Source organism: Hemiscyllium ocellatum, chromosome 30 (genome assembly GCF_020745735.1).
Source record: "Hemiscyllium ocellatum isolate sHemOce1 chromosome 30, sHemOce1.pat.X.cur, whole genome shotgun sequence".
Classification (NCBI taxonomy): domain Eukaryota; kingdom Metazoa; phylum Chordata; class Chondrichthyes; order Orectolobiformes; family Hemiscylliidae; genus Hemiscyllium; species Hemiscyllium ocellatum.
Window position 1 is genome coordinate 48,648,085 of NC_083430.1, and position 17,859 is coordinate 48,665,943.

Genomic DNA, 17,859 nt, shown 5'->3' on the forward strand with positions numbered 1-17,859 from the left:
ACAACATAACAAGAGTAAAAACTTGTGAATAAAAAGTGAGGTCTGCAGATGCTGGAGATCAGAGCTGAAAATGTGTTGCTGGTTAAAGCGCAGCAGGTCAGGCAGCATCCAAGGAACAGGAAATTCGACGTTTTGGGCACAAGCCCTTCATCAGGGTGAAGAATAGTTGGTGAACAGGTGCATATTAAATACTGGAGTTATGTTGCCATTCAACCAAGAAAGCTTATCAAACTAACAGGAAAATTGAGTAGCACAGACCTCTGCCTTTTTTTGCTACGGTACAGTATTGAAAAAGGTTAATGATTGGAAATTTAAAATAGATAGTGGCAAACAGAACCATTTCTGCACAATAATAAACACACTGAAGTTCTTAGCAATTCAAGATTATTGTAGAAATGTTCACTGTTGCACATCCTATATACATGTGATAAATTTTAGCTAAAGATGTTTGTGTTTTACATTAGCTTTGTAATGACATACATATCAGATCAGTGCTGAACAATGCTGTCCACTAAAGGACGTGAAGCCCAAATCTGTAATATGTGATTTTGCACAGTACGACTGTAAAAGCTTGACAACACTTGTAACATTAAACTTCAATGGCCACAAGTATTTTTGACCATCAACTCTAACTTTCCAATTGTTAGGCAAAAAAGGCAACATCAACAGAAAAAGTGAGGGGAGATCATTTGGCCTACAAATATTAAGTACATGTCTAGATGTCCTCATCCATGACCCCAGTAAAGGATGTAATCTCAGAATGAACCTGTTGAGCCAAATGCCTTTCTTCTGTTTCTTAATGACTAGCAGTCTATGAGCACGGGCAAAAATAAAAAATCACTGTTAATCAACTAATCTCTTCCAAACTTTGTTGATCATGTACTAGATAGTGCATTTGTATTTAATTCTGAGGAATGGTATTTTAGGAGGAACCAATTATATTCAAAACTGATCATCTTCCAGATTATCAATGCTCATTTCTCAACAGAAAAAAACGCTTACAAAACCAGCACTCTATCTTTACCACTCGGTAGAAAATCCAACTTCACATCCATAACTTTGTTCTAACAGATATTTTCTTGCAATACTGTAGCTGTTTAAACCTTATCAAGGAGACTGTCCACTCTGTGTTCCTCTACAGATTTCTTTATTGTTTGAGCAGTTTCTCGCATTGTGTCTGATACTTTCTTCTTGGCAGATGTAGCCACATTCCGCAAGTAACCTGTAATTAATTTAAAAATGCAAATAAGACATACTTACTAAACACTTTTATTGTTGAAGTCCTTTACTTACTTAGCTATAAATGCCTAAATAAAGAGCTTGCATTGTTTTTGAAAATATTTCCTAACAGCAATGTGACATGATTCAGAGATAACACTCTACTTTTAAAATGTTGCTTTTGTACAAATCTTCCTTTAATAAAGTTTACTTTGTTTTCTAAAAAGCACTAACCAAAGTGCATGTAGCTCTTCTCCTTCCACCTAACTGATGTTATTAAGCATTTTTTTTACTATTTCTTCCTTTTTTTCTTTCACATTAATATGTCTGAATTAATTAATCAGTTTTACGATATTTAATTTCATCTATGCATGGAGAATCTCACATTTATGTACACCTCCTGATAACTATCCCAACTACAAATCATAGGTGAACATCAGTAACTGAAACTGCCTATGCAAACCTTGAATCATAGAATCCCCTACAGTGTAGAAGCAGCCCATTGAACAGCATCCCACCCAGACCCACCCTCCACACTCTAACCCGATAAACCTGCATTTCCATGGCAAATCCTTCTAGCTGGCACATTCCTCAACACTATGGGCAATATAACATGGCCGATCTACCTAACCTGCATGTCTTTGGACTGTGGGAGGTAATTGGAACACCTGGAGGGGATCCACATAGACCTGGGGACAATGTGTGAACACCACACGATAGTCACCTGAAGGTGGAATCAAAGCTAGGTTCCTAATGTTGTGAGGCAGCAGTGCTAACCATCAAGCCACCATGCTGCCCAACAAGAATCACATTCTCTTCCGGGGGATATTCATTACTACTGCCAGTTGTGTGTAACTACAGCGTAAAGTTTATACATGCTGCTTCAATTATAAAAATATGGACCTAGGAATATATCATGGGAATACATAAAGACAGAATCTATGATTATTAAAGAGAGTATTATATCTGCAAACTCTAGTCCCATTTTCCCTTATGAACAAATCCCAACTCATTTGGTCCTAAGTTCTCATACACACCACAAGAGACACATCCATAAAACACCGAATATTTAGAAACTTGAAGGTTCTGCATCTGAAATATTAACTTGTATGACCTCATCACACATGCTGCATGTTTCCACTATTTTCTGATCTCACTTGACATGTATAAGGATGCAATCTTGATCCTAGCTTTTAAAAGATACCATATGAATGGAAGCATCCTTCATCTTTTCGCCTTGAATATCATTTTGAATGACAGGGCTGTCATCACTTAGGAAACATTAAAACTGATGTAGGGTCCAAAACAACTTCATAAGTGACGACTTAAGAAAAAAGTAACCCTTTTAATCCATAATCTGTGACAGAATGTCACTACAATGACACTTGCAGTGTGTCACATTTTTGAAAGCAACTTTCATTGCAAACAGAGTGCTGTGCTGAGGGAACTCACAAGAAAACACTGGCAATTGACATTAGTATAGCACATTTAGCAATAGAGAAACATTCCAGGTCAGCCAAGACTACAGCAAGTTATCCAAAAGTAAACACTGAAGCAAAGGGAATACTAGCAAGAATGGCTAAATGCTTCAAAAAGGCAGAGATATTTTGGTTGAAGGTTCAATCATCAATGAAAGGAATGGGGCTAAGTAAGAGAACAAACTTGGAAGAATGAAGGAATATCAGAGGGGGTAGCATTGGAGTAGGTTACAGATGCAGGAAAGACAAAGCTATGATAGAATCTAATTACAGGAATGCAAATCTTAAACTGAAGGTAATGGAGAACCAGAAGCCAATCTAGGTCAGTGAGGACAAGACTGATAGATGGTCAAAAATGCATGTGGGACATAAAACGGGATAACAACTTGTATTTATATCATTCCAAGTACTGGTGGACAGAAAGGCAAAGTAGGTCCTTGAGCACAGAAGTGATGGGTGAATTGGACATTGGGAACAAAGGTAGCATTCACTTATGTAGATGGAATGTCAATTTGAGTTCAGAGTTGTGGATTGCTTTGAAACAAGATGAAACCTTACACACGAAAGATGCATGAATGTTCAGGTGTTTTGAACAGGCCATTCTTGTAAATGCATTAGCAAGGTTTGAGAAGATTTGTAGTTCAGGTTGAGGTTCTGAATGTAGGTTTGCTCGCTGAGCTGGAAGGTTTGTTTTCAGATGTTTTGTCACCATACTAGGTAACATCTTCAGTGAGCCCCCGGATGAAGCACTGGTAATGTAGCCTGCTTTCTATTTATATGCTCGGGTTTCCTTGGGTTGGTGATGTCATTTCCTATTCTTTCTCCCAGGGGATGGTAAATGAGATCCAAGTTAATGTGTTTGTTGATAAGAGTTCCAGTTGGAATGCCATGTTTCCATGAATTCGCATACCTGTCTGTTTGGCTTGTCCAAGATGAAGTGGTGTCCTTTCTCATCCATATGGAAGGGTATCAGTGAGAGTGAGTAATGTCTTTTTGTGGCTAGTTGACATTCAGGTATCCTGCTGACTAATTTTCTTGCCTGTTTGTGCAATGTAGTGTTTGTTATAGTTCTTGCACGGTATTTTGTAAATGACATTGGTTTTGTTTGTTGTCTGTATAGGGTCTTTCAAGTTCATTAGCTGCTGAATTAGTGTGTTGGTGGGTTTCAGGCTACCATGACGCCAAGGGGTCTGAGTAGATTGGCAGTCATTTCCAAGATGTCTCTGATGTAGGGGAGAGTGGCTAGGGTTTCTGGACGTGTTTGTCTGCTCGTTTGGATTTGTTGCTGAGAAATTGGCAGACTGTGTTCATTGGGTACCCATCCTTTTTGAATACATTGTATAGATGATTTTTCTCTGCGCTGTATCGTTCCTCTATGCTGTAGTGGTTGGTAGCTCACTGAAATAATGTTCTAATACAGCTTCTTTTGTGGATGTTGGGATGATTGCTTCTGTAGTTCAATATTTGGTCCGTACGTATTGTTTTCTTGTAGACTCACACTGCAGCACAGAGGAACTATGCACAGCAGAGAAAAATCACCTCATGTGTATTCAAAATGAATAGGTACCCAATGAACATAGTCCACCGATTTCTCAGCATCAAACCCAAATAAGCACACAAAACGCGTCCAGAAACCCTAGCCTCTCTCCGCTACATCAAAGACATCTCAGAAAGGACTGCCAGACTACTCCAACCCCTTGGTATCATGGTAGCCCACAGCCACCACCACACTAAAACAGTAGCTAATGAACTTGAAAGATCCTATACAGACAATAAGCAAAACTAATGTCATTTACAAAATACCTTGCAAGAACTGTAACAAACACTACATTGGACAAACAGGCAAGAAAACTAGCCACCAGGATACATGAGCATCAATTAGCCATAAAAAGACATAACCCACTCTCAATAGAATCCTTACAAACAGATGAGGCAGGACACCACTTCACCTGGGACAACACATACATCCTAGGACAAGCCAAACAGAGACATGCACGAGAATTCCTAGAAGCATGGTACTCCAATTGGAACTCTATCACCACTCCCCCACCCCACCCTGAGAAAAAGAACAGGAAATTGCATCACCAACCCAAGGAAACCCAAACATATAAATAGAAAGTGGGCTAAGCCACCAGTGCTTCATCTGGAGATGTCACCTAGTATGATAACGAAATGTCTGATAATGAACCTTCCAGCTCAGTTTGTAGTCTGCTATGCCCCACTGCTCCTGTTGTCAGGGTACAAATTCACAGCATTGGCCAGGGGTTTCCACTGCCTCCCACTAAAACTGGCATACCAGCATAGCTGTGCAGTAAACAGTCAACCTTACCTCTGTGTCACTTCACATGGAGGGATTTGACTATAGAACTGCAAAGGTAGTTTCAGTTGTAGTCACAGAGCTAGCCAGCACAGAAACAGACCCTCAGGTCCAACCGGTTCATGCTGAACATAACCCCAGACAAAACTCATCCCATCTGTCTGTTTCTGTCCGTATACCTCCAAACGTTTCCTTTTCAAATGGTCTTTAAACTGTAACTATATCCACCACTTCCTTAAAGTTCATTCCACCTACAAACCACCCTCGGTGTGTAACAAAAAATTGCCTTATGTCTTTAAATCTTTCTCCTCATGCCTTAAAAATGTGCCACCGAATTTGAAAACCCCCACCATAAGAAAAGACAAAAGGAGCAGGTTTATAAATTGCATTCTGGACTGGAGACATAAATTCTGTTTCTCTCCACAGGTGCTGACTGAGTTCCTCCAGCAATTCAGTGTTTATCATTGATGATCTTTCCTAGCAACCCCATGTTTATAAAAGTATTATTATTATTATTATTCGGTGTAGAGTTAATCTCTGGGGTGGGTGCAGGTTGTTGTTGTCACCCTCACTCACTTCCCATCCCTCGGGCCTGTTCCAGGATGGGCTCAGCTCCAGGCGGCTGCTCCAAATCCTCCAGCCCCGGTGTCAGCAGCAGGCTCTGCTCCGCAGACACCGCATGCTCGGGCTGGCTGCGCTTTCCCATCCAGCTACTGATGGAGAACATAGTGACTGGGCCCAGGCCAGGCCTCAGGCTTCGTGGTGAATACAGGCCCGATCCGTCCTCGGGTCACATGACCTGCGGTTGCTAACCACCCCGCCCGTAGAGCACTCTGGGATTCGTAGTCCATCCCCTCACCCATACATGCGGCTGCCCCCGTCCCTGTTCCTAACTCCGGGCTTTGACGACGCCTGCCCCTTTGGGATTGTAAAATAGTTTCGGCTCCGTTGCAACGAGGCCACGAGAGGGACAGCACCGACCGGAACGGACTACAATTCCCATAGTGCGGCGCGGCAGGAGCAGCGCAGGCGTAATGGTGCCGTATGGTCAGGTGGTACTGTCTGACCAATCAACGCGCGGAACCTTCAGCCAATAAAAGGCCGGCAGCTAACCAGCCTTGTCTCTTTCTTCTTATTCCGAGCGATGGCGGTGGAGTGTAAAGCGAGGATAATCCATAGGCATCCACTGATTTATACCCCTAATCATGGTTTTAAAACGTCGTCGCTGTGTTCTTAAAACACTAATCGAATGGGTCCCATGGTTATTTTTGTAGATTTAACTTTTAAAATTGTGATGTTAGAAGGCGATAGTCCCCCCGCATGCTCTGTGGCAGGGTGAGCTGCCCATTCAGAGCAGGCTGTGGATTGCACAAAGGTAAGTCTTTCTGTCATATGTACTGTCCAGGTCTACAGAGGTCGGTCTCCTGTCTTGCACTTCCTAAAATCCAGGCCCTGATCGAAGGCACACTGAGCTGATCCTGTAGCTCGTGTGGTCAAACCAGGAGCCCAGAGTGACCTTGGTTCCATCGACGGTCGCTGCTCAGTTTTACTGCTGTATCTGATATAGCAACATTAGTATGGAGCACACTACTAGCGTTACATTCTGATCACTAACGTTTGAGAAACTGTTAAATTTCAACACTGTATAATATTGTTTTAAAGCTGGCAGTAAATTTTTTTTTTGTTTTCAACATTTTTGTATCTGTGCATTTATCCTTTTAACCTGATGTCCTAACTTTTACCTCTTGTATCGCAGATGTGTTATCACAGAACATTGCCTTCAGGATGGTGTCTGCAGCAGTAACTCTATGTACAGTAAAGCGTCAAAGATGTTTGTGAGTGTTTTGAAATTTTTTTCTAATAAAGTAGACAACTGCAGATTCTGCAAGTTCAGCAGGTGGAGAGAAATCAGTTAATGTTTTGGGTTGAGTGTCCCTTAGAACTTGTGATGCTGCCAGATCTGAGCTTTCTACACTTGTAACCCATTTCTGGTCTTTTGAAGGCCTGGTGAATGTATAATTCCCACAACTACCTTAACTATAACCTTCGCTCATCCCTTTCCTGTAAGAGTGCTAGCCCTTACTTCTGATTCCTGCCATTGCTACTCCTAGGGCATCTCAGATGGCTGTCTATTTCAAGGACTGCAATTTCTACTTGAATGTGATCAACAGTGCCCTCCAGTGCATCTCTTCCACTTCTGTCCTTAACCCACCCCTTAACTGCAGCAAGGACAGAACACCCCAGTCCTCCCCTTCCACCCTACTAATCTCCAGATACAGCATGTGATCCAACAGTCAGACCTCTCCAGAGATATAATCCACCCAGCCTATCTCTTTGGCAGAAACTGTTCCCTCTCATTCCCTTGTTAGGTCCACTCCCCGTCCCCAACCTACACTTCACATCTCTCTCCTTGCCACTCACTGCAAGAGGTGTAAAACCTGTGTCCACACCCTCTCCCCAACTCAAGTCCTGGCCTGTCTCCACTGCCAAATCCAAGCCACCTCACAACTGAAGGAAGAATGCCTCTTCTCTTAAGGCCTTCAACCACATGGCACCAACTTCACTAGTTTCCAAATCCCTCTTTCCCCCCCCCCACCTCATTCTAGATACAGTGGACCTCTTGAGTTGTCCACTGTCCTCCCTACTGACCTATCACCATCTCTCAACTCCATCCACCTATTGCCTTTGCAGCTGTCTACCCTCAGCCCCTTCCCCTCCACATGTATCAAAGGCTTGTGCACGAAATGTTGACGACTCAGATGCTACTTGAGTGCTCTTTTTGACTCCAGCATCTGTAGTCCTCACCAAATAATTGTTCCTAGTTCTTGAATTGTCAGTGATGACTGTACTGGTTTCAGTGTGATATTTGTATCCAAGTTGGGGGGAAGCATTGGAAATTTCAATCTTAAATTTAAACAAACTTGGCAGTTTGGGTGTACTGGGATCTGTGATCATGCATAATAACTGAGAGCTGCAGCTTCACAGTTTGTAGTTGCGGATTCTCCTACAACATGCAAGAAAATTGGAGAGACTTTGACAGCATTGGTCCTGTGTTTCCTCTGATTGTCACTCTACTCTCCTACATCCTGATGCAGTTAATCTTCAGTGGGTGTGGCTGAATGAGATGTACATATGACCCATCTACATATGTTTTAGGCTTTTTACATAAAGATGAGTAATTGTGTGAATTTTGCCTTTCTTTGCAGAGCTGCTCTGATTTCTACCTTCCTGTTGTAGGGGATGGTGGGTGCATGAAGGTAGGTATAATGGTTTGATTTGCTTGATCTTTCTGCTGAATTCTGCAGCATTATCTTTTTCCTGTAAGACATAATAAATAGAAACCTTGGCTGGAAATGGCTCAGTTGAAAGCACTGCTGCCTCAGTGTCAGGGACCCAGGCTTTATTCCACCTTTTTGGGTGAATTGGGCTTTGCACAGTCTCCCTGTCTGCATGGGGTTCCTCTTGGTGTTCTGGTTACTCCCACAGTCTGCTCCCACACTTGGAATTTTATAATTCTAGAGCCAGAGTTATTGTTTTGGATTGAAGTTGGATAATTGTGCTGTAATGTCTCCTACAACCTTTCCCATGAGACCTGTTTACCGGTCTTATGGTCAATATCGTAGGTATAGCAAAAATTAATTGACTGAAATCTCACCTGGATTGTTCTGTGGTGGTCTGAGTTAGTTAAAATATGTTTCTGGAATATTGACTTTAATTTCAACTGATTTTGTTTCGATCATTGCAGAAGCTGCATAGAAGGATTCTGACACTGCTTGAGATTGAAGGCACTTTGAATGGTAAGAGCCCTAACACTTTGACTTTTCTGATTGGCAAGTCTTTCACTTAAAATTGTGAATTTAAATATGATTAACATTGTTGCTGATCTATGATGACAATTCATCTAGATGACTGTTGGGTGATAACTGCGGATATGGGACTGAGATCAGTGTTGTAATGTAATTCTGGAGTAAATGTTTTTAGAAACTTCACTCATTTTATGGATTTACTTACAGGTTTGGTGATGCCTTTGATGGAAAATGTGCAGTGCATTGGACCTGATGAACATCAGCCTAGAATATTAACCCTCAAGTGTTGCTGTCTGACTGGAGTGTTTTGCCTTTAAGCTGATGCTGTTTGTATTGATGTATCAATAAACATCTTCAAGACTGATTCCTAACTTGTGTGCGATTATCATTGTCGATTAGCTTGTTAGAACATAGAACAGTACAGCACAATACAGGCCCTTTGGCCCTCTGTGCTGACTTCTTATCCTACTAAGATCAACCTAATATACAAACCTTCATCTTATGATCATCCATGTTGTATCAAAGTCACTTAAATGTTCTGATGTATCTGACTCTGGCAGTGCATTCCATGCACCCGCCACTAAAGAACTTGCCTCTGGCATCTCTCCTAAATCTTTATACAGTCAACTTAAAATTATGTACCCCTCTCAAATCACCTCTCCTTCACCTTTTGTCCAATGAGAGAACCCATAGCTCCCTCAACGTTTCTTCATAATACATGCCCCAATGAAGAGCTCTTCAAAATGTCGACTCAGATGCTGTTTGAATGGCTGTGCCTTTCCAGTACTGCACCTTTTTGACTGATTCCAGCTTCTGCGGTTCTCCTCCCATAAGCTATGCTCTTCTGTTCTAGCAGTTTGAGATTTCCTGGGACATGCTTTGGAAGTAAGGATGGTTCAGTGAGGGACTGCCTGATTCATGTAAATTGGAGAAGGGTTTAAAAAAAAATTGAGTTTGAGGCTGTTTAAATTGAGCTTGGGGCAATTTAGCTTTGATTGTTGGGTTATGTTTTTTTGTAATTTAACATGTTCAGATGTTATCACACTTTTGGGAGCCAGGTGGGGTTTGAGTTCTTTTAATCAAGGGGAAAGGAAGTATGTTTGATCTTAACCTGGGAAGATGTCTATAAAGGAGAAAGTGAGGACTGGAGATCAGAGTTGAATGTGTTGCTGGAAAATGCAGCAGGTCAGGCAGCATCCAAGGAGCAGGAGATTCGACGTTTCAGGCATGAGCCCTTCTTCAGGAATGAGGAAAGTGTCCAGCAGGCTAAGATAAAAGGTTTGGGGGAGGGGCATTGGAAATGTGATAGGTGGAAGGAAGGAGGTTAAGGTGCGGGTGATAGGCTGGAGTGAGGGTGGGAGCGGAGAGGTCAGGAAGAAAATTGCAAGTTAGGAAGGCAGTGCTGAGTTTGAGGGTTTTGACTGAGACAAGGTGGGGGGAGGAAATGAAGAAACTGGAGAAATCTGAGTTCATCCCTTGTGGTTGGATGGTTCCTAGGCGGAAGATGAGGCGCTCTTCCTCCAGCTGTCATGTTGCTATGGTCTGGCGATGGAGGAGTCCAAGGAGCTGCATGTCTTTGGTGGAGGGGGAGTTAAAGTATTGAGCCACGGGTTGGTTGGTCCGGGTGTCCCAGGGTGTTCCCTGAAATGTTCTGCAAGTAGGCGGCCTGTCTCCCCAATATAGAGGAGGCCCCATCGGGTGCAGCGATGCTTATTACTCTGGGCTTGATTTGTTTAAAATGTCTGGCCTTGAATTCATAAGTGATCACTGGCCAAAAGTAACAGTTGGAATGTCTAAAGGCTCTTACAGCATTTGGATTAAATGTTACTAAAATGAGAACTTAGTGTTGCAATTGCTTCAAATATCTTCATGCCATTTTGTCTGGGGAGTTGTGATTCAGGTGTCGTATACTCTGAAATGGAAAGCTGTGCTCCAATCAGCTTGTATAGTCAGAGGTGATTAGTTGTTTTTTGCACATGAGTGGTATTGCAGGTTATTAGATGATGGGTGTTTTGAGGTTTGATCAACTCACTTTATTGAATGGTAGAGCATGTTTCAATATCTCTTGTTTAGTCAAAAGTTTATCTGGCCTTCCCTTTGTGTCCCTTTAGCATAACACCGTTAACACCACTAGAAAGCCACTGTCCTATCTAGCCACTAAAAGTCTGATAGAAATGAAATTTGGCAGCCCACCCAGCAATGACCAAGGTGCCAAAGCTATGTACAGATTTGTTTACCTGTAATGTCCTCACTAACATCTGGGAGCTAATGCCAGAATTGGAAGGGCTATCCCAACTGACCATTTTGCTGGACTAATAATTCTCATTGATTTTAGGCATTCTCTAATGTCCCACGCAAGATCATTTTCAGTATGTTCTGCACCACTGACAGGCCAGACGCAGCAGAGATGGCATCGCAGTGCTGTAGTCAGGTGAAAATTACCAATCAAGCAATAATCTTGCTGACATTCTCTGCATTAGTGGGTCAATTTGCTTTACTGCATAATGCCATGAATTGGCTAAAGGTACTGGATACGCAAAAAGTTATGGCCCTACCAATGTTTCAGCAATAACTCTGTGCTCCAGACCAAACAATTCTCCCAGCATTGCTTCTCCCGTTCAGCTCAATACTGCCATCATCTCTGGGCAAATTGCCCCATATGTCTATCTCAAAGCAGCACCAATCCAGTGAGGGCAATGACAGGATAGGTTTTGCTCAGAGCTGGAAGACTTGTAATCTTAATGTTTCATCACCATGCTAGGTAACATCAGTGAACCTCTGAAGCACTGGTATTCTGTTCCACTGTTTGACTTTGTCTATTGTAGATGTCATCACTTGCTGCTTTTTGAGCTTGGTAAAAGGAGTCCAAATCTGTTTGGTGTTCTAGTTTGAATGCCAAGCCTCTAGGAATTCCTGTCTTGTTTAGCCTGTTGTAGGATGGGCGTATTGTCCTGCTTGAGCTGGTGTCCATGTAAAGAGGAGTGATATTTGGTCATGCCTTTTGGTGACTAGTTTCCTGCTAGTACTATTTGGTGCAATCCTTGCAAGGTATTTTGTATATATTCATTCTGCTGGTTGTTGGTATAGTGTCCTTTGATTCATCAAGAGCCATTTCAATGTTGGTAGCTTTGTGGGCTACTGTGATGCCAAGGGGCCTACCATCATACTAGCTCTTGATGAATCTAAAAGGACCATATACCAACAACCAGAACGGATGTCATATTAAAAAAAATTACCCTGCAATGAATATTCGATTGGACAGAATTGAGAAATGAAGGAAAAGGTTACTTTAACCATAGATCTGAAAAACTTCTTACAAAGACAAAACATCAGTCACCAGGGGCACTGCTTGCAGCAGACCAGTGCAGGGTGCCTCCATGTGGTTTGACGCCATGCCCTACATTAGGCCACTGGCACCTCCTTTGAGTGTCTGAGGCAGAGAGGTAAGAAGAGAAAGATGTTGCAAAGCTAGTCCCATTTTCTAAAAGCTGGTTCAAGGAGACTTTGCCTTTGAATTTTTTCAGAGGGCAGTAAACCAGGCTGGGCTCTGATCAGTCTGCTTTACTACAGATGAAAAAGATTTTGAGAGGCCTTGTTTATATGTAAACAGATGAGACTTCAGGTCAAAGTGGTCATGTTTTAGAAGTGACCTGGATAATGAAAGGGGAGTGGTCAGCTCTAGCTGACCAGAGCTGAGTATTTTAGTTCAGTCATGAACTGGGAAGGAGGTGTGTGGAAACTGTCCTGTCCTTCAACTTAAACCAGTAAGCATATTTTCCATATTATACTTTTTTTAAAGGGAGTTTGCTTATTGGGACTGTTGTGTATGTTTGAAATCAAGTCCAGTTGGATAGGTTGTTCTGTAAGCGTTCTTTATTTTGTTCGTGGTGTTACATTTTGTAATTTTGTGAATTAAATTTTTGTCTTGTTTAAAATCTAGTAGTTGACCTAGTTAACTTTGTGGAACAGTCCATCTTCCTCAGCTACACTGGCACCACCCCCCACCTTTTCCTCCGCTACATCGATGACTGTATCGGTGCTGCCTCATGCTCCCACGAGGAGGTTGAACACTTCATCCGCTTTACCAACACCTTCCACCCCGACCTCAAATTCACCTGGACCGTCTCAGACTCCTCCCTCCCCTTCCTAGACCTTTCCATTTCTATCTCGGGCATTTACTATAAACTGACTGACTCCCACAGCTACCTAGACTACACCTCCTCCCACCCTGCCCCCTGTAAAAATGCCATCCCATATTCCCAATTCCTTCGTCTCTGCCACATCTGCTCCCAGGAGGACTAGTTCCAATACCATACAACCCAGATGGCCTCCTTCAAAGACCGCAATTTCCCCCTAGACGTGATCGATGATGCCCTCCACTGCATCTCCTCCACTTCCCGCTCCTCCGCCCTTGAGCCCCGCCCCTCCAACCGCCACAAGGACAGAACCCCACTGGTTCTCACCTACCACCCCACCAACCTCCAGATACAGCGTATCGTCCGCCGTCATTTCCGCCACCTCCAAACGGACCCCACCACCAGGGATATATTTCTCTCCCCTCCCCTATCAGCATTCCGAAAAGACCATTCCCTCCGTGACTCCCTCTTCGGGTCCACACCCCCCACCAACCCAACCTCCACTCCCGGCACCTTCACCTGCAATCGCAAGAAATGCAAAACGTGTGCCCACACCTCCTCCCTTACTTCTCTCCAAGGCCCCAAGGGATCCTTCCATATCTGCCACAAATTCACCTGCACCTCCACACACATCATTTATTGCATCCTCTGCACCCGATGTGGCCGCCTCTATATTGGGGAGACAGGCCGCCTACTTGCGGAACGTTTCAGGGAAGACCTCTGGGACGCCCGGACCAACCAACCCAACCACCCCGTGGCTCAACACTTCAACTCCCCCTCCCACTCCACCAAGGACATGCAGGTCCTTGGACTCCTCCATCGCCAGACCATAGCAACACAATGGTTGGAGGAAGAGCGCCTCATCTTCCGCCTAGGAACCCTCCAACCATAAGGGATGAACTCAGATTTCTCCAGTTTCCTCATTTCCCCTCCCCCCACCTTGTCTCAGTCAAATCCCTCAAACTCAGCACCACCTTCCTAACCTGCAATCTTCTTCCTGACCTCTCCACCCCCACCCCACTCTGGCCTATCACCTTCACCTTGACCTCCTTCCACCTATCGCATCTCCAACGCCCCTCCCCCAAGTCCCTCCTCCCTACCTTTTATCTTAGCCTGCTGGACACACTTTCCTCATTCCTGAAGAAGGGCTTATGCCCGAAACTTGATTCTCCTGTTCCTCGGATGCTGCCTGACCTGCTGTGCTTTTCCAGTAACACATTTTCAGCTAGTTAACTTTGGGTAATTTTCACTGTACACTTACTGAAACAAATTGCAAAGTAGTGGTCTCGGGTTGCCTGCTTAAGAATGTTTTTAGTGGTCTGGTCTAATCAATTAACAAAGAGGAGAAAACCACAGAAGAGAGAGGGAAACACTGGCAGAGCAGATAAACCTACTCTGCTGCCATCTTGCCCAATGTGATTTCAAGGAGCCCCAGCAAAGTGAGGTCACAGAAATTGGTAAACATTCCTGTCAACTGGCTGGAGTCATGCGGAGATCAAAGATGGTTGAGGTTCTTGGTTGACTGTCACAGTGGTAAATGGCATATGCCCCAGAACTGCCAGGCAATGAACTTTGTTTTTTAAAAAATGGTGAATCTATCACTTGATGGTGTTACAATCACTAAGTCTTCCACCATTGACATCCTGGAGATTACCATTGACCAGAAACTGAACTCGTCCAGCCATGTAAAGGTCCACAAGAGCTGGTCAGAGACAGTGAATTCTGTGATAAGTGATGTTTCAATAGCCGTCCATCATCTCCAAGGCACAAGTCAGCAGTGTGATGGAGCACTCTCAACTTCCTTAGATGAAGTCAGCTCACAATGACACTGCAGTTGTGGCTATGCTTGGAGTTTGTTTGCAGACTTTTCATTCCCCTTTGCAAACAACTTCCTAGCTCAGTGAACATGCCCACAACTGCAACCAGCACCTGAGTGATGTCTGTACACAAACCTTGATTGCAATGACACTCCTAAGGAGCTTGACACAAAGAAACTGCCTGATCAGCATCCCATCTGACGTCTTAAAACATTGAATGGTAGCAGTCAGTGCAGTCCATGTATTGCATTGCAACAGCACAATAGGTTGCTTGTTATACGGCACCTTGTCAAATGTGTCACCTCTGCTGTCCAGGAGGACAAGGGCAGCACTTATATAGGCAAGCTCTCATTCAAGGCCCTCTCAAAGGCAATTATGGATGTGCAATAAGTGTGTCATCCCAGCTAATGTCCTGTGAATAAATAGAAAAAGTGGTAGACGTTTGGAACCTCTGATTTAACATGTATAAAGTGCTTTGTGATTTCTAAAGTTGCAAAAAGCAGTCTATTTGACATCTTCAATACTGAACCAACTTCCAGTATTCTTTGAGCTTCAATGTCTTAACATATGTTTTCATTCAGGTTGACACTGGCCAGCTGTCAGGCAAACAATGATGCCAGGCATTGGTGCGTAAACCTTTCAGAAATGTGGAAGACTCTAATCACTAAAATATACAGGCTTCTTTTCAAAGTCCCTACGGTGTTCTGTCTAGGTAATTCATGATTTTTGAATAAGGCAGCTCATAATGTAGGTTCCTGGTACCAAATGATGTATGATAAAGTGACAACCGCTGAGGAACAGAAACTGCATTTGTTTCATGGTTAAAGTTTTCTGGGAATAGATTTAAATGATGTGAAAACTCAGTGACGTACAGTCATATACCTTTGTTATCCAGCAAGTGTTTTTTTTAAGATCGACCAATTAATCCCACGCTTGCATTGCAGACCACTTATTAGTGCCAGTGCCTTTTCTAACTTACAAAGTTCTAACTAATGTCTGAAAATTTCAACTAGTAGATAGTTTGCTCAACACTGAAATTTGCTGACAACCTAAATCTTTTAACAGCACAGTCAGTGTATAGTCACAGGTTCAAATACTTGAGATATTAAATTCAAGTAATTTTGGATAACTCATTGAGCTGAGCAATGTTTGTATCCAGCATTGAAAAGGAAGGGAGGAATACAGAGAAACCTCAATTATCTGATTTCGGATTATCCGGACAAGATCGCAAGGTGACAATACTTGGTTAAACTGTATTATCTGGCATTCAATTATCCGAACAAAATGCTCCCTGCCCATGTCTTTCAGGTAATCGAGGTTCCTCTGTATTTGTCGAAGAGATTAAGAAAAATATGCATTTCTTTAGTTTCTTTGACATCCTCAAATGTTTTACTGATTTAGATCAACACTGCAGCTAATTTGTATGTAAATCCAATAAAGAGCAAGTAAAGTAGAAAACCGCATAATCTGTTGGTTGGGGGATTAATGTTGATAGGAAATAGCTCTTTGAATAAAGCTATGAACTCTTTGATTCCCACCTGAGAGGGTACTCACTGTCGCTGTTTAATATCTCTTTTACAGCCATTTACATTCAGATAGTACTTTAAGCATGGTGCTTCAAAGGGGCTGAAGAGAACTCATTCTATCTGTTGGGTCTATATCTTGCTGCAATATGGAATAATGAAAGTGGTTTGAGGTTTGGAGGTTTATGAAATCAGGTCAGAGTAAAAAATTTAGCCAGCAAATGAAGGGATGTTCAGAGGCAAAGGAAACCAGAGAAGACAAAGCGTTGAAAATCCAATAGATAGAGCCATAGAGATGTACAGCATGGAAATAGACCCTTTGGTCCAACCCGTCCATGCCGACCAGATATCCCAACCCAATCTAGTCCCACCTGCCAGCACCCGGATATCCCTCTAAACCTTCCTATTCATATACCCATCCAAATGCCTTTTAAATGTTGCAATTGTACCAGCCTCCATCACATCCTCTGGCAGCTCATTCCATACACGTACCACCCTTTGCATGAAAAAGTTACTCCTTAGGTCTCTTTTATATCTTTCCCCTCTCACCCTAAACCTATGCCCTCTAGTTCTGGACTCCCCAACCCCAGGGAAAAGACTTTGTCTATTTACCCTATCCATGCCCCTCATAATTTTGTAAACCTCTATAAGGTCACCCCTCAGCCTCCGACGCTCCAGGGAAAACAACTCCAGCCTGTTCAGCCTCTCCCTGTAGCTCAGATTCTCCAACCCTGGCAACATCCTTGTAAATTTTTTCTGAACCCTTTCAAGTTTCACAACATCTTTCCTATAGGAAGGAGACCAGAATTGCATGCAATATTCCAACAGTGGCCTAACTACTGTCCCGTACAGCCGCAACATGACCTCCCAACCCCTGTACTAAATACTCTGACCAATAAAGGAAAGCATACCAAATGCCTTCTTCACTATCCTACCTACCTGCGACTCCACTTTCAAGGAGCTATGAACCTGCGCTCCAAAGTCTCTTTGTTCAGCAACACTCCCTAGGACCTTATAAGATCTGATAGTCTACTTCCTAAGGTGTTAAAGGAGGTAAGTGTGGTGATGGTAGGTGTGCTGGATTTGATGTTTCAAAATATACAGGCTGAATCAGTGATTAGCACTGGGTTCGATTCCACTTTCAGTTGAGTGTGTTGAGTTTGCACATTCTCTCTGTGCCTCTGTGGGTTTCTTCTGGATACTCCGGTTTCTTCCCACAGTCCAAAGATGTGCAGATTAGGTGGTTTGGCCATGTTAAATTGCACCATAGTGTCCAGGGACGTGCAGACTATGTGGATTAGCCATGGAAAATGCAACGTTACAAAGATAAGGGGAGGCAAGTGGGTCAGGGTGGGATGCTGTTTGAGGGTCGGTGTGGACTCAATGGGCTAAATGGCCTACTTCCACACTAGGGATTCTGTGATTCTATATTAAAACTATTCTTTACATTTAGCACAATCACAGCAGATTAGAAGCTAATGAATGTGCTCTCCCATTCAAGAAAGGAACGAAAGGAAAAAGGGAACTGCAGGCAAATTAGTCCAACATTAGTCAACAATGAAGT

The 17,859-nt window shown here is 43.0% G+C and overlaps 1 protein-coding gene and 3 non-coding genes across 4 annotated transcripts in view; 3 read left to right on the plus strand and 1 right to left on the minus strand.

Annotated features, from left to right (window-relative positions):
• The window catches only part of LOC132829844 (synapse-associated protein 1-like), a 30,359-nt gene extending 24,557 nt beyond the window's left edge, over positions 1 to 5,802 (minus strand). Inside the window, exons 1-2 of the mRNA XM_060847222.1 lie at positions 5,590 to 5,802; positions 1,104 to 1,222 (exon numbers count right to left, since the gene is read on the minus strand). Of these exons, the coding sequence (XP_060703205.1) occupies positions 1,104 to 1,222; positions 5,590 to 5,740 (270 nt within the window). The 5' untranslated portion in view covers positions 5,741 to 5,802. The remainder of the gene's footprint in view (positions 1 to 1,103; positions 1,223 to 5,589) is intronic.
• A 656-nt stretch (positions 5,803 to 6,458) lies between these two features.
• Positions 6,459 to 6,605, plus strand: LOC132830186 (small nucleolar RNA SNORA16B/SNORA16A family). The gene has a single exon (XR_009646348.1). It is a non-coding gene; the product is annotated as a small nucleolar RNA SNORA16B/SNORA16A family (small nucleolar RNA).
• A 1,361-nt stretch (positions 6,606 to 7,966) lies between these two features.
• On the plus strand, positions 7,967 to 8,100 carry LOC132830187 (small nucleolar RNA SNORA44). Its single transcript, XR_009646349.1, has one exon. It is a non-coding gene; the product is annotated as a small nucleolar RNA SNORA44 (small nucleolar RNA).
• A 791-nt stretch (positions 8,101 to 8,891) lies between these two features.
• LOC132830191 (small nucleolar RNA SNORD99) lies at positions 8,892 to 8,962 on the plus strand. Its single transcript, XR_009646353.1, has one exon. It is a non-coding gene; the product is annotated as a small nucleolar RNA SNORD99 (small nucleolar RNA).
• Positions 8,963 to 17,859: the final 8,897 nt, after the last annotated feature.